Source organism: Arachis hypogaea, chromosome 19 (genome assembly GCF_003086295.3).
Source record: "Arachis hypogaea cultivar Tifrunner chromosome 19, arahy.Tifrunner.gnm2.J5K5, whole genome shotgun sequence".
NCBI classification, from domain to species: Eukaryota; Viridiplantae; Streptophyta; class Magnoliopsida; order Fabales; family Fabaceae; genus Arachis; species Arachis hypogaea.
In genome coordinates this window covers 156,133,599-156,148,864 of record NC_092054.1, presented here as the reverse complement: position 1 = coordinate 156,148,864, position 15,266 = coordinate 156,133,599, and the positions used below count along the sequence as shown (strand labels likewise).

The following is a 15,266-nucleotide window of genomic DNA, read 5'->3' as shown; positions in this document are numbered from 1 at the left end:
CTCAGTTTCTTATATACATCCCCTTCTCTTTTTGTTTCTGATTTAAACTCAGTATTTTGGTAATCAAGATTTGGGCGTGAATAGAAAGAAAACTCCAAACCGTGACAATTCCCAATTACAATGTCAAATTATCAGCACAAAATGTTGACAAAAATAAAAATCAACAAAGAAAAATTCAACACTTTGACCAAAGCAGATTTTATTAGTATGGTCTTCAAAGTTTTGTATACAAATATCAGAGGCTGATATCATCTTCTGACATAAAAATAAAATGGCAAGAGACATTATTATATATAAGTCACCAAATAATAAATATAATGAATACAATATTTTTTTTTTCATACAACTCACATTCACTCTAAAACACTCTACTTAAAGGTTTTTCATTGACACCATTAAAACTTAAACCCCAAAATGTAGTTTATCTTTTTTTGGTCAATTGGACAACTCCTAATTCTAAATATTACAAATTCACTCGTACAAACAATACTTAAGAGTTCTATCCACTACTTGACCTTGGTATGCGTGTGTTGCAAGACATAGATGATGACCACTAGACCAAGGCCTTGCATGTATAATGAACACAACTTTAGTTTTCTGTATTGGTTAAAGGGCCTTTAAACCAATGGCGAGCACTGATGATCCAATAAGAAACTATAAGAATAATCAAACATCCAAGAGCAATAGGGGTGTAGTTAAGTGTCTCAATGGTTATTGGGTAGGAAACAGGCAGTGAGAAGAGTACTGAGATTAACACAACCCAGATAACTGCAACCCAACCCACAATAATCCCATAACGGCTCAAGTTGAAAGGCCCAGGCTGAAAATGCTTTGCTGCCAATGTCACCCTGAAGAATATTGGAAGTGCATATGCTACATAGAGACTAATTACTGCTATGGACACAGTGGCCTGAAATGCTACCATGCTTCCAAGAGACTGCATTACAATTAGAGTTGAGTTTAGAGACTTGCCAATGCCAAGAACAGATTTCACAGTTACAAATAGCCTTAGCTAAGATGAAGTTAGTTAGCAGTTACTTATAATTCTGTTATATAGTTTCTTCTTTCTGTTAGCACAAGATCCAGATAACTAAATAATTTTTCTTAGTAAAACATAAAATACATACTGTTAGTGCCATGCAAAATGAAATCAAAACAGAAAGCCAAACAGCATTTATAGGAACCTCCTCCTTATTAACTTGATGCCACAATGATGACAAGGGCATGGCCCCATCTCTTGAGAAAGCATAAGCCATCCTGTACATATAATAAGCAACTAGAGAGATTACAAAACCTTTAATGTGCAAATGCCAAATGGATAGTACTGAATTTCAGGTACATTTACCTTGAGTTGCTGGTAATTGAACCCATACCACAGAAAAATATAGCAATAGCAACAATAACCAAGCACATAATACCCCCAAATCCACTGCCATATCTTTTCTTGAATGACATATAAAATATTTGAGCAATGGCATATCCACCAGCATCATTGTCTTCACTCAATAGGTAAGGGATATCAGTAACTGCAAAGGTAATGCCTAGTATGTAACAGAATCCAACAACAATAGATATTCCAACTGAGCTGATAATTCCTTTTGGTCCATTTATATCAGATCTCTTAGTTTCCTCCGTCTGAAAATTGAAGTTTTTAATAAAAAGAAAAATCTTAGTCCAATCATTCAACCAGTCTAAGGCAACATATTCTATGAGACAAGGCCAAAAAACAAAAAAAGTGGAAAAATTCACCATATGAACTGATGCATCATACCCAGCTAGGGTAAACTGACTCATAAGAAGTCCCAGAACAAATATGTAAGATTTGCTGTTGATTCCAGCCCCATTATCTGAATTGAACTCAGTGAAAACAAACTTGACACTTGCCCTCTCCGTTGCAACAGATGGGATTAGAATAATAAGAACAAAAACACCTGAGAGTTTGTCAAATTCCAATTAAGTATTCAAAGTCTTCTCCCCCTAAACTACTGAAAAAGAAAATTCAAATAGGAAATTTCTTCCTACCTACAACATTCCAAATAGCACCCAAGTGTGCCAAGAGTGATAAGATTGAGATAGGGAGGCTGTTAATTACACCATGTATGACCAAAATTCCACCATGGATAGCAATAACTACATATTTAGATGCGACATATCCACCACCATTTTTGCCACCAGTACTAAGCAGAATGATAACCTGAAGCAGCTGTGCCAGTGAGAAGTTTATACTTGTTGTCCCTGCCCACTGCAAATGAATAGAAATTCAAAAACCTTCAACTTACTCAACTTTGACTTTGCAGTAAAAGTTGAAGGATGGTGAAATACTAAACTATGTGATTTTTCAAGAATACCTGGCCAATAATATTGAACCTGCATGGGAAACCAATATTATGTTACATCTGGAGAGGGATGAATTATGAATTGAAAAACATTTTCAAATAAAAAAAAGATGAGTTGGATACAATACCAGCCAGTGATCCAAGAGGCAAAGGGTGCCCATTGAGGGCCAGCAAGCTTGGCGCTCCAAAAGTAGAGACCACCAGAAGTTGGATATGCTGAACAAATCTCAGCCATTGATAGAGCAACAAGCATGGTGAAGATACAAACTACCAACCAGCCATACACCATAGAAACTGGGCCACCATAGTTTAAACCAGTGTTGTAAAGGGTGCTTATACAAGTAAGTACGGATATAATAGAAAATGTAAGTGCAAAATTTGAGATGACCCTGCACATTGGATGAAATAAGGAATCAAAATATGCTATTTTTGGGTCTGAAATGAAAGGTGATAAAGGAGAGAACTTAACGAGAGTTCACGCTTGAGCTCTTGCTTGTAGCCTAGTTCATGAAGACGGACAAGCCCAGAATCAAGAGAAGCACCTTCATTATCAAATGGAATTGTCATCTTTTCACTCTTTAGCTTTGCTTGCAGTTGCACTAAGCAGATAAACAGAGAAGCAGTGCGTCTTAAGGACTTAAAGTTAGTAGTTGAGAATCGTTAAATGATTTGATAAATTTAAATGAATAGATTTTCAATCATTTTTAATTTTTAATTTTACTTTACATAAAGATAACTGGATATAAGTATTTATTATCTTTAAAATATTTTGTGCAGCCGTAAACAAATATTTCAAGTCGCTACGGACACTGAGACAGGGACACTAAGACACAAAATTGTGTTTGGCAGAGGAGACATGGACAAAGACAATGTGTAAAGAGACACTGAATTAGTGTATTTTGTGTCCATCGACACGGAGACACTAACAAGGAACATAACTTATTTTTTATTTTTTCTTTTATTATTCTTGTTAATTTTTTATAATTATATTTTTTATTGTTATATTTTTCATCTTAAATTTTTTGAATAAAAAAAATAGAATAAATTGAATTTTCATAATTTGTTCTATTTTATCACCAAACAAAATATAATAACACAAAATTTTGTATCTCTGTCCGTGTCTTATCTTATCCTGTTCTCGGTGTATTGTCCCATCCTGATCTTAAAAACAAACGCAGCCTAGGAAGGCAGCCGGTACAAAAGTCAACTATCCAAAGTCAAATTCATTCTAAATTTAAAAATAAAAAATCATTAACTAATGCAAATCGGTAATTGATATTCTTCAACTTCATTCCGTACTATTTTTTGCCAGAATAAATAACGCTATAGCTTTTCGTTTATGGCTGACTTTCCCTACAATTTTTCTTGTACCATACTTTAAAATATTTTGTGCAACCTTCACAAATGTTTCTTTTATTGTTAAAATGTGATGATTTTACTATAAATTTTTGTGATTTTTGTAAATATCAAAAAATAATTTTAAAAATAACAAATTTTGAGATCAATTTTTGGTTTTAATTTTTGTATAAAATTTTTAAATGGTTAGCCATATATTCTCACAAAATTTTGGATGAATTATACAAGTGATTCGTAAATACATAAAGTTATTTACTACTTAAAAAAAATGAGAGTATTTTTATCATTAATAGATTTATAGAATAATTTTATTATCAAATCAGATGGTATTTTGAGTTTAACTTTAATGCACGATACTGTGTATAATTTCTTTTAGATGAGTATTTAATAAAAATAATAATTATTTTTTATGCTAAGAAAATAAAGAGAAAAAAAAAGTAGATGACGAGAGGGAATGAAGAATTCTATTGGTAACAGTTGATTTTTCACATTCAACAACAACCAAAGATTTTTATATTTATACACAGCTTCTAAACTTGATAAGTTGGAGAGTTAGTTGCAATAAATTGCTAACAATAAATTTCTACACTTTTCTAATCTCTAACTGCCTTTTTACTTTTGGATGCTTTGCTAACTCAGCTTTCATATTTTTCTAACTGCACTTACATCAATCCTACTACTTTTTGGGTTTAATTTTGATAACGTTACGTAATTAGATGTACGTATAATTATCATTGTATCAAAATTAATCAGTATAAAATAATTTTATATATACATCTAATTATATAATACCACATTATATTAATTGCTTAGATGGTCATCCAAAAATAGATATAATTGCACAACTGTTTAAATTTTACACTTGCATTAAAGTTGAACGCATTTGATGGTTTATCCAAATATTTTCTTCCAAGTCATTAGGAAGGTAGCTACGTCAAGTTGTGCAGAGTATAAATTTGTAATCTTATTTTATTGGGAATAGTAAATTTATTTTATATTTATATATAAATATTTTAATATATATTTTATAAAAATAGTTAATTTAGCGAATTATTTTTGTAAATCTTTTTTATTTGTTTGAATTTCAGGGAGAAGCAGGGCAATGAAAGATCAAGCTCTTTCTTGTAACCGAGTTCATGAAGAGTGAAGACGTGCATGCCCGAAGAAAAAGCGTCGGTGGATCACATCTCACTTTTCTTATTTACATCCCCTTTTCCTTTTGTATTTTGATCTAAAGTCTTGGTATTTAGGTATTCAAAAGAAAAATCACAATTCTTAATTACAAGGTCAAATTGTCAACCCAAAATGCTGACCATAAACAAATATCAACACTTAAACCAAAGCAGATTTTCTTAGTATGGTCTTGAGTGTTTTTTATATTAATATTAGATGCTGATATCAAATTCTGATATGCCAAGAGACATTATTATTATTATTATATATAAGTCACTAAATATAATGAACACAACTTCATTTATCTATATTGGTTAAAGGGCCTTTAAACCAATGGCGAGCACTGATGATCCAATAAGAAACTATAAGAATTACCAAACATCCAAGAGCAATAGGGGTATAGTTAAGTGTCTCAATGGTTATTGGGTAGGAAACAGGGAGTGAGAAGAGTACTGAGATTATCACAACCCAGATAACTGCAACCCAGCCCACAATGAGCCCATAACGGCCCAAGTTGAAAGGCCCAGGCACAAAATGCTTTGCTGCCAATGTCACTCTAAAGAATATTGGAAGTGCATATGCTATATAGCTAGTAATCACTGCTATTGACACTGTGGCCTGAAATGCTACCATGCTTCCAAGAGACTGCAATAGAATTAGAGTTGAGTTAGATACTGATTATGAATCTCTAGCAGAGTTAGATAATGGAAATGTTTGGTAACCAAATAAAATCAGCCAAAAACAACTATAACTTGTCTTATTTAGCATTTATTAATTGTTGCGACAATTAATTAATGCTAAATAAGACAAGTTCTGTCTGTTTTTTTTGTCTACCTAACATTACCCGTTAGATAAATACTAGTTCCTCTACATTGTTGCCAAGGACAAATAAGAGAAGATGTGGTTTGAAGAGCATTTTGAAATTTAAAATATTTAATATTTCTTAACAAAATAAAAAAGCACATACCGTTAGAGCCATGCAAAATGAAATCAAAACAGAAAGCCAAACAGCATTTATAGGAACCTCCTCCTTATTAACTTGATGCCACAATGATGACAAGGGCATGGCCCCATCTCTTGAGAAAGCATAAGCCATCCTGTAAATATAAGCAACTAGAGAGATTATAAAGCCTCTAATATGCAAATGCCAAATGCATAGCACCAAATTTCAGGTACATTTACCTTGAGTTGCTGGTAACTGAACCCATACCACAGAAAAATATGGCAATAGCAATAATCACCAAGCACATAATACCCCCAAATCCATGGCCATATCTTTTCTTGAATGTCATATAAAATATTTGAGCAATTGCATATCCACCAGCATCATTGTCTTGACTCAATAGGTAAGGGATATCAGTAACTGCAAAGGTAATGCCTAATATGTAACCAAATCCAAAAACAATAGATATTCCAACTGAGCTGATAATTCCTTTTGGTCCATTTATATCAGATCTCTTGGTTTCCTCCGTCTGAAAATTGAAGTTTTCAATAAAAGAAAAATCTTAGTCCAATCCTTTAATCACTCAACCAGTCAAGTTAAATTTTAGAGACATTAGTGACTTAGAGGTTAATCACTTCTGGATGTTGGCTACTACAATGTGTTAGTTTCTTGATAGTTACCATCCTATATGTAGTGTGTATCTCTAATGTAAATCTAAATCTCACCATTAACAAAATCCAATTCTAACTTTCTCAATTTTCCCCTTGTTTATCTGTCAGCATGGATTATAACAGTAAATGAATAGCACCAATACTTATAAACTAATACTTAAATTCTTGACGAAAAAAGCACTTTCAAGGGATCATGCAATAGAAATGCAAAATTTATATGACAGGAAATGCATTCTGTGAGAGGGGGCGAAAAAGAGCGAAAAATATTCACCATATGAGCTGATGCATCATACCCAGCTAAGGTATACTGACTCATAAGAAGTCCCAAAACAAATATGTAAGGTCTGCTATTGATTCCAACCCCATTATCTGTATTGAACTCGGTGAAAACAAACTTGGCACTCGCTTTTTTCGTTGCAACAGATGGGATCAGAATAATAAGCACAACAACACCTGAAAGTTTTTTCAAGTTCCAATTAGATATTCAAAATCATTTCCCCTAAACTGAAAAAGAGAATTCAAATAGAAAAATTCTTCCTACCTACAACATTCCAAACAGTACCAAAGTTTGCCAAGAGTGATAACATTGAGATAGGGAGGCTGTTTATTATACCATGTAGGAGCAAAATCCCACCATGGATAGCAATAACTACATATTTAGATGCCACATATCCACCACCATTTTTCCCACCAGTACTAAGGAGAATGATAACCTGAATCAGTTGTGCTAGTGAGAAGTCTATACTTGTTGTCCCTGCCCACTGCAAATGAAAAAAATTTCAAAACTTAGTCAAATGGGTTATCAAAAATACTAGATTATGTGATTTTTCAAAAATACCTGGCCAATGATATTGAACCTGCATGGGAAACCAACATTGTGTTATATATACTCAGCAACTCATCGTTTCTACTAGTGGAGAGGAATGAATTATGAATTGGCTCAATGCGCGACGAAGAATGAGTATGAAAAGAAATTTCCGAATCAAAAAAAGATGAGTTGGCTACAATACCAGCCAGTGATCCAAGAGGCAAAGGGTGCCCATTGAGGACCAGCAAGCTTGGCACTCCAAAAGTAGAGACCACCAGAAGTTGGATATGCTGAACAAATCTCAGCCATTGATAGAGCAACAAGCATGGTGAAGATACAAACTACCAACCAGCCATACACCATTGAAACTGGACCACCATAGTTTAAACCAGTATTGTAAAGAGTACTTATACCAGTCAGCACGGATATAATAGAAAATGTAAGTGCAAAATTTGAGATGACCCTGCATATTGGACAAATTTAGGAATCAAAATAAAAAACCGTGAATCCAAGTACTAAAACAAAAACTTACCATATTTTGTTAGTCAAGACAATCAATCATGTTCAGGTATTGAGATTCTATAGAGATGTTAATCCATATACAAAAAATCAAACTTAAAAATATTGGTTAAAAGAAAAAGAACTTACCACTCAAAAGTAAAAAAATAATAAAATTGTTTTGTGGAAATAAAGTAAAATCAAATTCATTCAGCACTAAGTAAATTTAAACAACTTTTCTCAATATCAATTAAACAAAATTTAAACTAAAACTTCTCAAACAAGTAGTTTATTTACAAGTGAAGTGAGTTTCTAATAGTAGTATTTCAAAATATCCTATTCTTGGGATCTAAATAGCAAACTAGTTAGCAAATGAAAATGAAAGGTGAAAAAGGAGAGAACTTAACGAGAGATCACGCTTGAGCTCTTGCTTGTAGCCGAGTTCGTGAAGGCGGACATGCCCAGAATCAAGAGAAGCAGCTTCACTATCAGATGGGATTGTCATCTTTTCAGTATTGCTGCTCTGTAGCTTTGCTTGCAGCAGTTACACTAAGCAGACAAACAGAGAAGCATGGTCTTTAAGCACTCGCCGTTTGATCTTTGCCAGAATAAATAACGTGCTAGGTTGTCGTTTGTTGCTGACTTTCCCTCCATTTTTTGTCATATCTTTCTTTAAAATATTGTCCGGCCCTTAACAAACATTTTCTTTCGAGTCATTGGGAAGTTAGGTACGTAAAATTGTCAATAGTCAAACTCAATTTAAATTAAAAAATCATGACTACTATAATGATATTTTTTAACTTGAAAATCCATTTATACTTAATATGACAATCATATTATGCGTATATAAAAAAATTAATTATTAAATTAATTATCTATAAAAGTTAAGCAACACACATATTTATACATAAATACATGACGATTGATTTTTATAGTTATGATGACTCAAAACATTTAAGATGGCTCTTTATAAAACTCTTGGAGACTTCGTAAATATGAACAACGACTAATATGTATTTATAGATTTATCGGTGCTTTGCTCCTTGTTTATTTATTTATTTATTTTGAACAAAAAAGCTCAACACTACAGTGGAGCAAAGAATCCAAACAAGAAAAAGAAAAACAAATCCAAAATCATCTCCGACATAGCCATCAATAACAAAGATTATTTACGACACTACTCTGCAGCACATAAGAAGGATTGAGCCACACAATCAACGACTTTTGTAGTCTTGTTCTAAAATATGGCCTCATTTCGTCGTAACCAAATGTTCCATATAGCTGAGAATTATTATTTTTCTCTCTCACATTATGCTATTTTAAGGGAAAAATTAAACATGACAAATTAGTTTTGGACACACATTTTAAACCTAACTTAACAATTACGTTTCACTAATAATCATTCATCCAACGATATATGATGTATAGAGTAATGTTAGTATATGTACTGGAAACAAGTGACTGTAAAAAGTAAAAACTAAGCCATTATAAAAAAAAGGATAACGAACTTACAAGATATTTCTAATCCAATAAGAAGCTCAAAAGTTAAAACCAAAGAGATCGACATCCGCATATATATCTAACAGGGTGATGCTAATGTCTATTATCTGCAACTAAAACTCAAACCCGTAAAATTTTTACATCCGGTGATCTTTCCAATCTCTTTACAGCAGTCAGTGTGTCCTGACATTTTGTGGTGCGCCTAACATGGGGCTTGAATCCCAGCTATTGCTTCGTGTATCTCCCTCCTGGTGAGGTGGGATATACAAAGTCACTGCCTGAAGCTCAGAGGACTGCACTCGCTGGCTGTCATTATTGGCGGAAGAGGTTCGAGCGGCATTATGAGATTCAGCCAACATCCGGAAATATGCATGAGGCCCCCACCCTGCATATGTGACAGTATCATATTATTCTTGAAACATGAAATCAAGTAATCATTGATGAACAACACTTGTGTAAACAAGCCAACCGAAAAGCCATCTATGCTTCAAGACACCTGAATAACAGGGCCGAGGATCTTAGTCCTTAGACAATTAGACAAAAGATTGGCCGCATAAACAAAGACGCTAATCCATTGCTTAATCTCAATCGAAAGAAAACATCAAATGACAAATTTTCACTCAGCTCCAACAAATTTACGTGGCGACAGTTCTTCAGTTACAAGATCTGTTTTTGTCATACAAGATCTTCTTTTCCCCTTCATTTTATGTAAAGATTGGACCTAGCCCAACTATAAATTATTTTAGATTTGGGCCAGGTTCCCAACGGCCCAACCTTGGAACTAAACCTAAATAAACATAAATTTAAATGTAGCTTTTTTTAAAAAATAATCAACCCAACAAAATAATATCAAATGAATGAGACTTGTGCAACTATGCAAAACTGCAAAAGCAATTGCCTCCTATATAGGCACATCATGCTCGATCCCTAGCAATAGCTTGGTTATGGTTGTGTGGGTGGGTTTGTATGACACCCCCCCGCCTCCACACCCCCCACCAAATAATAATAATAATAATAATAATAATAATAATAATAATATCAATAATTCGTTGATATGAAAGTTATTTCAAAAGCTGCAAAATATATTGTTTACTAATCTAATAATAGTTTTGTTAATATTTATAGAAGCTTAAATCATATTAGGAACAGCATCAAATCATATGATCACAGAATATATAGGACACAGAACATGTTAAACATTCTTTTTTTTGCAACACATACTAAACTTGCAGTATAAGATGTTAGATATGACAGATTTTGCAACACATACTAGAAAAGATAACAATTCATGGTCATACCGTCAGTGTCATATGGTGGTGGGAAGAATTGCAAGTAACAAAAGGAAGCAATTACACTCCCTGCATAGCAAAAGTCTGCATAAGAAACTTTACCAAAAGATTTACTTAAATGTTAATAATAAATTTAACTTTAAATAACAAACCTATTAGGCCTCCAGCAAACACATCTTGCCAATGATGCCAATAATCATCAACACGAGAGACAGCAACCATAGATGCCATGAGGATTGGAAAGAAAACAAGACAGAGCTTTGCAATGTGGCCACTACGATCAAATGCCCTAACTTTTCCAGATAGATACCAAGACAGATAAACAAGACCAGCAAAGGACCCTGGATAAAAAATAAAATAATTAAAAAAAATAAAAGCAAAAAAGGAGACTTTATTTGATTATATTGTTGTCATTCATGTAGGAAGTAGTAAATTACAAAACAAGAACAGAATAACACATTCTTGAGATGGACCACCACACAAAAATGCCAAATCTACGGGAAGCCCTTTTTCAAAATTCACAAGGTTGATAAACTAACTATTCTAATACCACCAAAACCTCAACCTTTTACGTAAGTATATTATTCTTAAATAGGGTTCAAAGATTCTTGTATCCTTATTCTTTTTAACCAAACTCATCCATGAACAATTTCTGACTTTGTAGTTATACTCTATAAAGATTTTTTAAATAGAAAAAAGAATATATTAGAAGAGAATGTAATTCTAATTTAAGATCGTCAAAGGCTACATACAGGAGGTATGTCCACTTGGGAAACTTTTGTGCCCTTCCTTGATAACACTTTTATCTCCAGTACACCTAACATCAGTTGTTACTTGATCAAACACCTGATATGTCATGCACCAATGTCATTTTTATTCAGCAATGAAATACAAAGTGCAACATTAAAGGGAATAAAACAGGCTCAGTAGTTGATGTTGAAAACCCACCCCTTTCCCATTAGGAAAACAACGCCAGAAGAAATCTGGCCGTGGTCGTCCAACACCATCTTTGATAGCATCAGTTATCACAGCAGTAATGAGGACTGAATACAGAAGGCCTGGTGTGAATTTCACAATATGTTCGTGTATCAGTGATCTGCAAACAGGAAGGATAACAAATAACAAAAAACTTTTAAAAGGTTCAGAGACGTACCCAATATAGCATGGTGAAAGTCATAAACATCCTTTCTAATGAAATAGTAAATAAGAAAGATGACCAGCGGCAACAATATTGCAATGATCTGCTCAGAAAGTACACAGTCAAGAGATTATATCTTGAATGTTGATCAAACCAATGGATAATATAGCTTTAATATCTGTATAGGTGTAAATTTCTTTTAAGACAATTCTTGGAAATACAACATACCGGAACTGCCCAAAAGGGAATAGTATTATCTTTCAATGGGTAGCTAAGGTCTGTCATCATATCCCGTCCAACAAAACGGTGGAATGGCTCTATTATATTCAAGACAGCATCAATGATCACAAGAAGCAAAAGAATAAACCAGTCATGCATATGTATTCTTGCCACTCTAGTTCCATGTGATCTGATAGTGTGTGTACCCAATTGAATTTCTGGCATTTCTCTGCTTCAAATGAGAAAATAGGAAGAAGGAATTAAGGTACCATAAAATTTAAGGAAATTTAGCAAAAGCAAAATCAGAAAGGAGAACAAAACAAACAGAGAGTCACAAATCATGTGAAACTGACAAAACAGAACACTAGCGGGATAGATCCTATTAATTCAGTAGATAGGATTGGGGAAGAGTCTTCACCCAAGAAGAAAGAAAATTTACAATCCAGAACTATGTAGTTTGGCGTCTGAAGGATTTTTCTCCACTTTTTCCCAAGCCCAATTTTGTACACAAAGACACCTCAAATTCTTAGAGTGACAAGTTTTTTAGGGTAATAAACCTGAATGTATAGTTCCATTTTTTCAGTTTTTATTTATTTAATGTTGTGCCTCATATTGATCTCGAGCAAACATGTAATCACTACCATTGTCAATTTGTCATTACCATTGAACCACAGTATATTGTTATGCATATGATTTCGTTGATATACTTTTCATGCTTAGATTGGTAAGAGAAATGGAAAAGAATGTAAGGACTTTTAGACTACAGGTTCCAAAAAAGGAGGAGCAAAAAGAAGATGGAATGAGGGTAGGTAGGAATGTGTTATATAAAACACTTTAACAGGTAGGTAGGAATGTAGGTTCACGGTTCAATTTGGGGTTGAATTGCAATCAACGAAAGCAGCATTCAAATTAATCATATTCACGGGTAAGATATTGACTTTGATAAAATCAAGACAATTCATTATTGACCTATCCCAAAACGATGTGACAGTCGCAAGCTCTGAGTTCTCTTAAACCTCCTCAGGGGAATGCAAAACCTTTAGACATCTAATTGATTAACCAAGAATGAGTCAACACACGATTTCTTAGCACCAGAAATATATAATTACATATACACCTATATAAAATCCAAAATTATCTAGATCGCACGGTTAATTCCAGCCACAGAATTCATAATGATCACGGTGTAAGTTTTCTGTGCCCTAGCTATTGAGCAGGCACCGGTATCATCAAGTTAATAACTATATACAGTGCGTATTCTCTTCAAAAAGTAATCATAAAGAAAAAAAGGAGAGTTTTCATCCTTTTGCTAGTTCAAACTCATTCGTCGGTCGAACACAGATAAAGAAAAACGAGAATTGTCTCAAGGAGTTCCACAGCCGGAAAAAGAAAAAAAAAAAGATCACATCCAACTCTGAATCTCTGATAAGTAAAATCATCGATTGAGAAGAGTGTTTCAGCAATCAGCACACAAATCCAACCGTTAATATTCTGTGGAAGCGGTTTTCACGGGAAACAAGAGCATTTTCGAGGAGGAGTCAACTTAAGCTATCAAATATTACACAAGTCGCGCTTAACAGAAAATTAAGAAGCAAAAGCGTAAAAAACCGAGACACAAAAGTGAAACGTGCAACGAACAAAGAGGAATCACAATGCGAAGAGATTGAGAGAAAGTAACTGACCTGCAGATTCAGATGCACGTGTTCGAGATTCAAGGCTAAGCAGAAGGAAAGAATGATATGAAAATGTGTGGGAGAGAATGTGCGTTTGTGGTGATGTAGGAGAAAGGAAATTCAAAAAAGGCGGAAGCAGCAGAAACAATGGTGAAGGCGCGTGGAGTTGTTGAACAACGCAAAGCGGTTTCGCTATCTCTTGTTTTCTTCTCAATTATTAGGAATTTGCTTCCTTCATGATTTCGGGTCAGTTATTCTATTTTCTACTTATGAAAGGGAAATAGGGAATTTGAACTTCATAATTGCTTATTAGAATTGTTACGAGTAATCTTCTTCGGTTCTTCCTATGTCACCTTTTATTTGTTTTTCGTTATTTACAACTAATTATTTGCTCTCTACTCAAACTCCCTATAGAACACCGAAAAAAAAAATGAAAGAAGGGGGAAGAAAAAAAAAGGAACAGCAACCGACACGGTCACACAGACAGAGTGGCGAGAGAGCCTTGGCATAGAAAGAAGCCAATGGTGTAATAAACTAATAATAAATAAATTTGAATAATTTGATTTTTTTTTTCCCTTTCGTTTGGAAAGGTAAAATACAATACAATTACTTACTAAAATTATTATTATTGCGTTCACAAATCATAACTACTCAACGGAAGAGTGGATATGTTTTCTAATTTCTATATGCACTTTAACTTCGTAATCGTATCTCAACCCCGCTTTGCCTCTTTTCCTTTTGGCTTTTGCTTTTTCTTATTTGGATTTAGTCAGTCATCCATTCAAACTCTATCAACTCGTTTGCAATTGCAAGGGGTTTAATTCAAATCTCCTTTTTCATTAATCAAATTTTGACTAATTTCAGTTTATATGTGAAATATACTGTTTAATTTTTCAGAACCTAACGGACTTTATTTTAGACTATAGACATTTCTTATTGAATTTTTTATTAAATGGGTCGGGGTGGTTATTGCTTACTACTCCAGCAACCCTTTGATTGCTAAGAAGAGGTGACAACTGATTTGCATATGATTATTTCCTGAGGCATACACCTCAAATAATATATAAAATAAAATACATACTGTCAAGGAAAAGTCTCCTTTCTTTTCCCTATGATTCATGATTTATTTAATGTTTAGCTGAATATCATAGTGAATCGTACTTGCTGTATTAAGATTATATAATAATATAATATAGTACATAACTTAGAGGGCCAAATAATAAGTTTATTTATTCTAAAATCAGTAAAAGATTATGGGAGTAAACTTTTTCAATTTTTTTCTTAAATTGTTTGATAACATGTAATTTTTTATCATTTAATATCTTTTTTTACGTATTTTTTTTTTGTCTTACTTTAAGAATTTAAGATAAAAGATCACACTTTATCACATAATTGAAAAAAAAAATAATTCTCTTGCTCGCCCTTTAGGGCTACAAGAAACATGTTCTTTTATGGGCTTTATTGTTATGCGAGCAAGCAGACAATGCAGCTGGCTGGATATTCGTGATAACTTGGAAAAGTGCATGTGCATCTTACAAGTTTATTAATGCTTTTATTTATCATCCATTACTTTCATGGAAAACCTTATAAGCACTATACCATTCCTCCTCCTTTTGAATTGTTCAATGCTCACATATAAAACTCAAATCATATAGCACATCC

At 33.4% G+C, this 15,266-nt stretch overlaps 3 protein-coding genes across 4 annotated transcripts; all 3 read right to left on the bottom strand.

The window, feature by feature from the left end:
• Positions 1–284: 284 nt before the first annotated feature.
• LOC112776615 (amino-acid permease BAT1 homolog) lies at positions 285–2,967 on the bottom strand. Of its 2 annotated transcripts, XM_025820824.2 has the most exons (8): positions 2,806–2,967; positions 2,465–2,725; positions 2,349–2,367; positions 2,023–2,242; positions 1,750–1,931; positions 1,346–1,635; positions 1,128–1,257; positions 285–937 (listed from the first exon to the last, which is right to left on the bottom strand). In XM_025820824.2, the coding sequence occupies exons 1-8, from the start codon at positions 2,901–2,903 to the stop codon at positions 590–592; spliced, it is 1,548 nt and encodes a 515-aa protein (XP_025676609.1). In that variant the 5' UTR covers positions 2,904–2,967; the 3' UTR covers positions 285–589. The 2 variants fall into 2 exon arrangements, with proteins under 2 accessions (XP_025676609.1, XP_072083209.1); XM_072227108.1 differs by lacking the exon at positions 2,349–2,367 and having other exon boundaries at positions 2,023–2,235; positions 2,460–2,725.
• Positions 2,968–5,090: 2,123 nt separating this feature from the next.
• On the bottom strand, positions 5,091–8,453 carry LOC112779643 (amino-acid permease BAT1 homolog). The gene is made up of 8 exons (XM_025823977.3): positions 8,193–8,453; positions 7,490–7,750; positions 7,318–7,336; positions 7,021–7,240; positions 6,751–6,932; positions 6,048–6,337; positions 5,833–5,962; positions 5,091–5,510 (listed from the first exon to the last, which is right to left on the bottom strand). Exons 1-8 carry the CDS (start codon positions 8,288–8,290, stop codon positions 5,163–5,165), a joined length of 1,548 nt encoding a protein of 515 aa, XP_025679762.1. The 5' UTR covers positions 8,291–8,453; the 3' UTR covers positions 5,091–5,162.
• Positions 8,454–9,147: 694 nt separating this feature from the next.
• Positions 9,148–14,237, bottom strand: LOC112776275 (lipid phosphate phosphatase 2). Its single transcript, XM_025820368.3, has 8 exons — positions 13,614–14,237; positions 11,941–12,160; positions 11,728–11,815; positions 11,523–11,632; positions 11,327–11,420; positions 10,727–10,915; positions 10,584–10,643; positions 9,148–9,670 (listed from the first exon to the last, which is right to left on the bottom strand). The coding sequence occupies exons 2-8, from the start codon at positions 12,154–12,156 to the stop codon at positions 9,459–9,461; spliced, it is 969 nt and encodes a 322-aa protein (XP_025676153.1). The 5' UTR covers positions 12,157–12,160; positions 13,614–14,237; the 3' UTR covers positions 9,148–9,458.
• Between the last annotated feature and the right edge of the window lie 1,029 nt (positions 14,238–15,266).

Excerpts from the sequence above, each read along its gene's own strand:
- LOC112776615 (XM_025820824.2), bottom strand. The coding sequence starts at position 2,903 with ATGACAATTCCATTTGATAATGAAGGTGCTTCTCTTGATTCTGGGCTT. Across the intron at positions 1,932-2,022 it reads TGCTATTTGGAATGTTGTAG|GTGTTTTTGTTCTTATTATT; the intron begins GTAGGAAGAAAT and ends ACAAACTCTCAG. Across the intron at positions 938-1,127 it reads CATTTTGCATGGCACTAACA|TCTCTTGGAAGCATGGTAGC; the intron begins GTATGTATTTTA and ends ATTGTAATGCAG.
- LOC112779643 (XM_025823977.3), bottom strand. The coding sequence starts at position 8,290 with ATGACAATCCCATCTGATAGTGAAGCTGCTTCTCTTGATTCTGGGCAT. Across the intron at positions 6,933-7,020 it reads TACTGTTTGGAATGTTGTAG|GTGTTGTTGTGCTTATTATT; the intron begins GTAGGAAGAATT and ends AAAAACTTTCAG. Across the intron at positions 5,963-6,047 it reads TCAGTTACCAGCAACTCAAG|GATGGCTTATGCTTTCTCAA; the intron begins GTAAATGTACCT and ends TTATATTTACAG.
- LOC112776275 (XM_025820368.3), bottom strand. The coding sequence starts at position 12,156 with ATGCCAGAAATTCAATTGGGTACACACACTATCAGATCACATGGAACT. Across the intron at positions 10,916-11,326 it reads CCCAAGTGGACATACCTCCT|GGTCCTTTGCTGGTCTTGTT; the intron begins GTATGTAGCCTT and ends TTTTTTATCCAG. Across the intron at positions 9,671-10,583 it reads ACCACCATATGACACTGACG|GGTGGGGGCCTCATGCATAT; the intron begins GTATGACCATGA and ends TCACATATGCAG.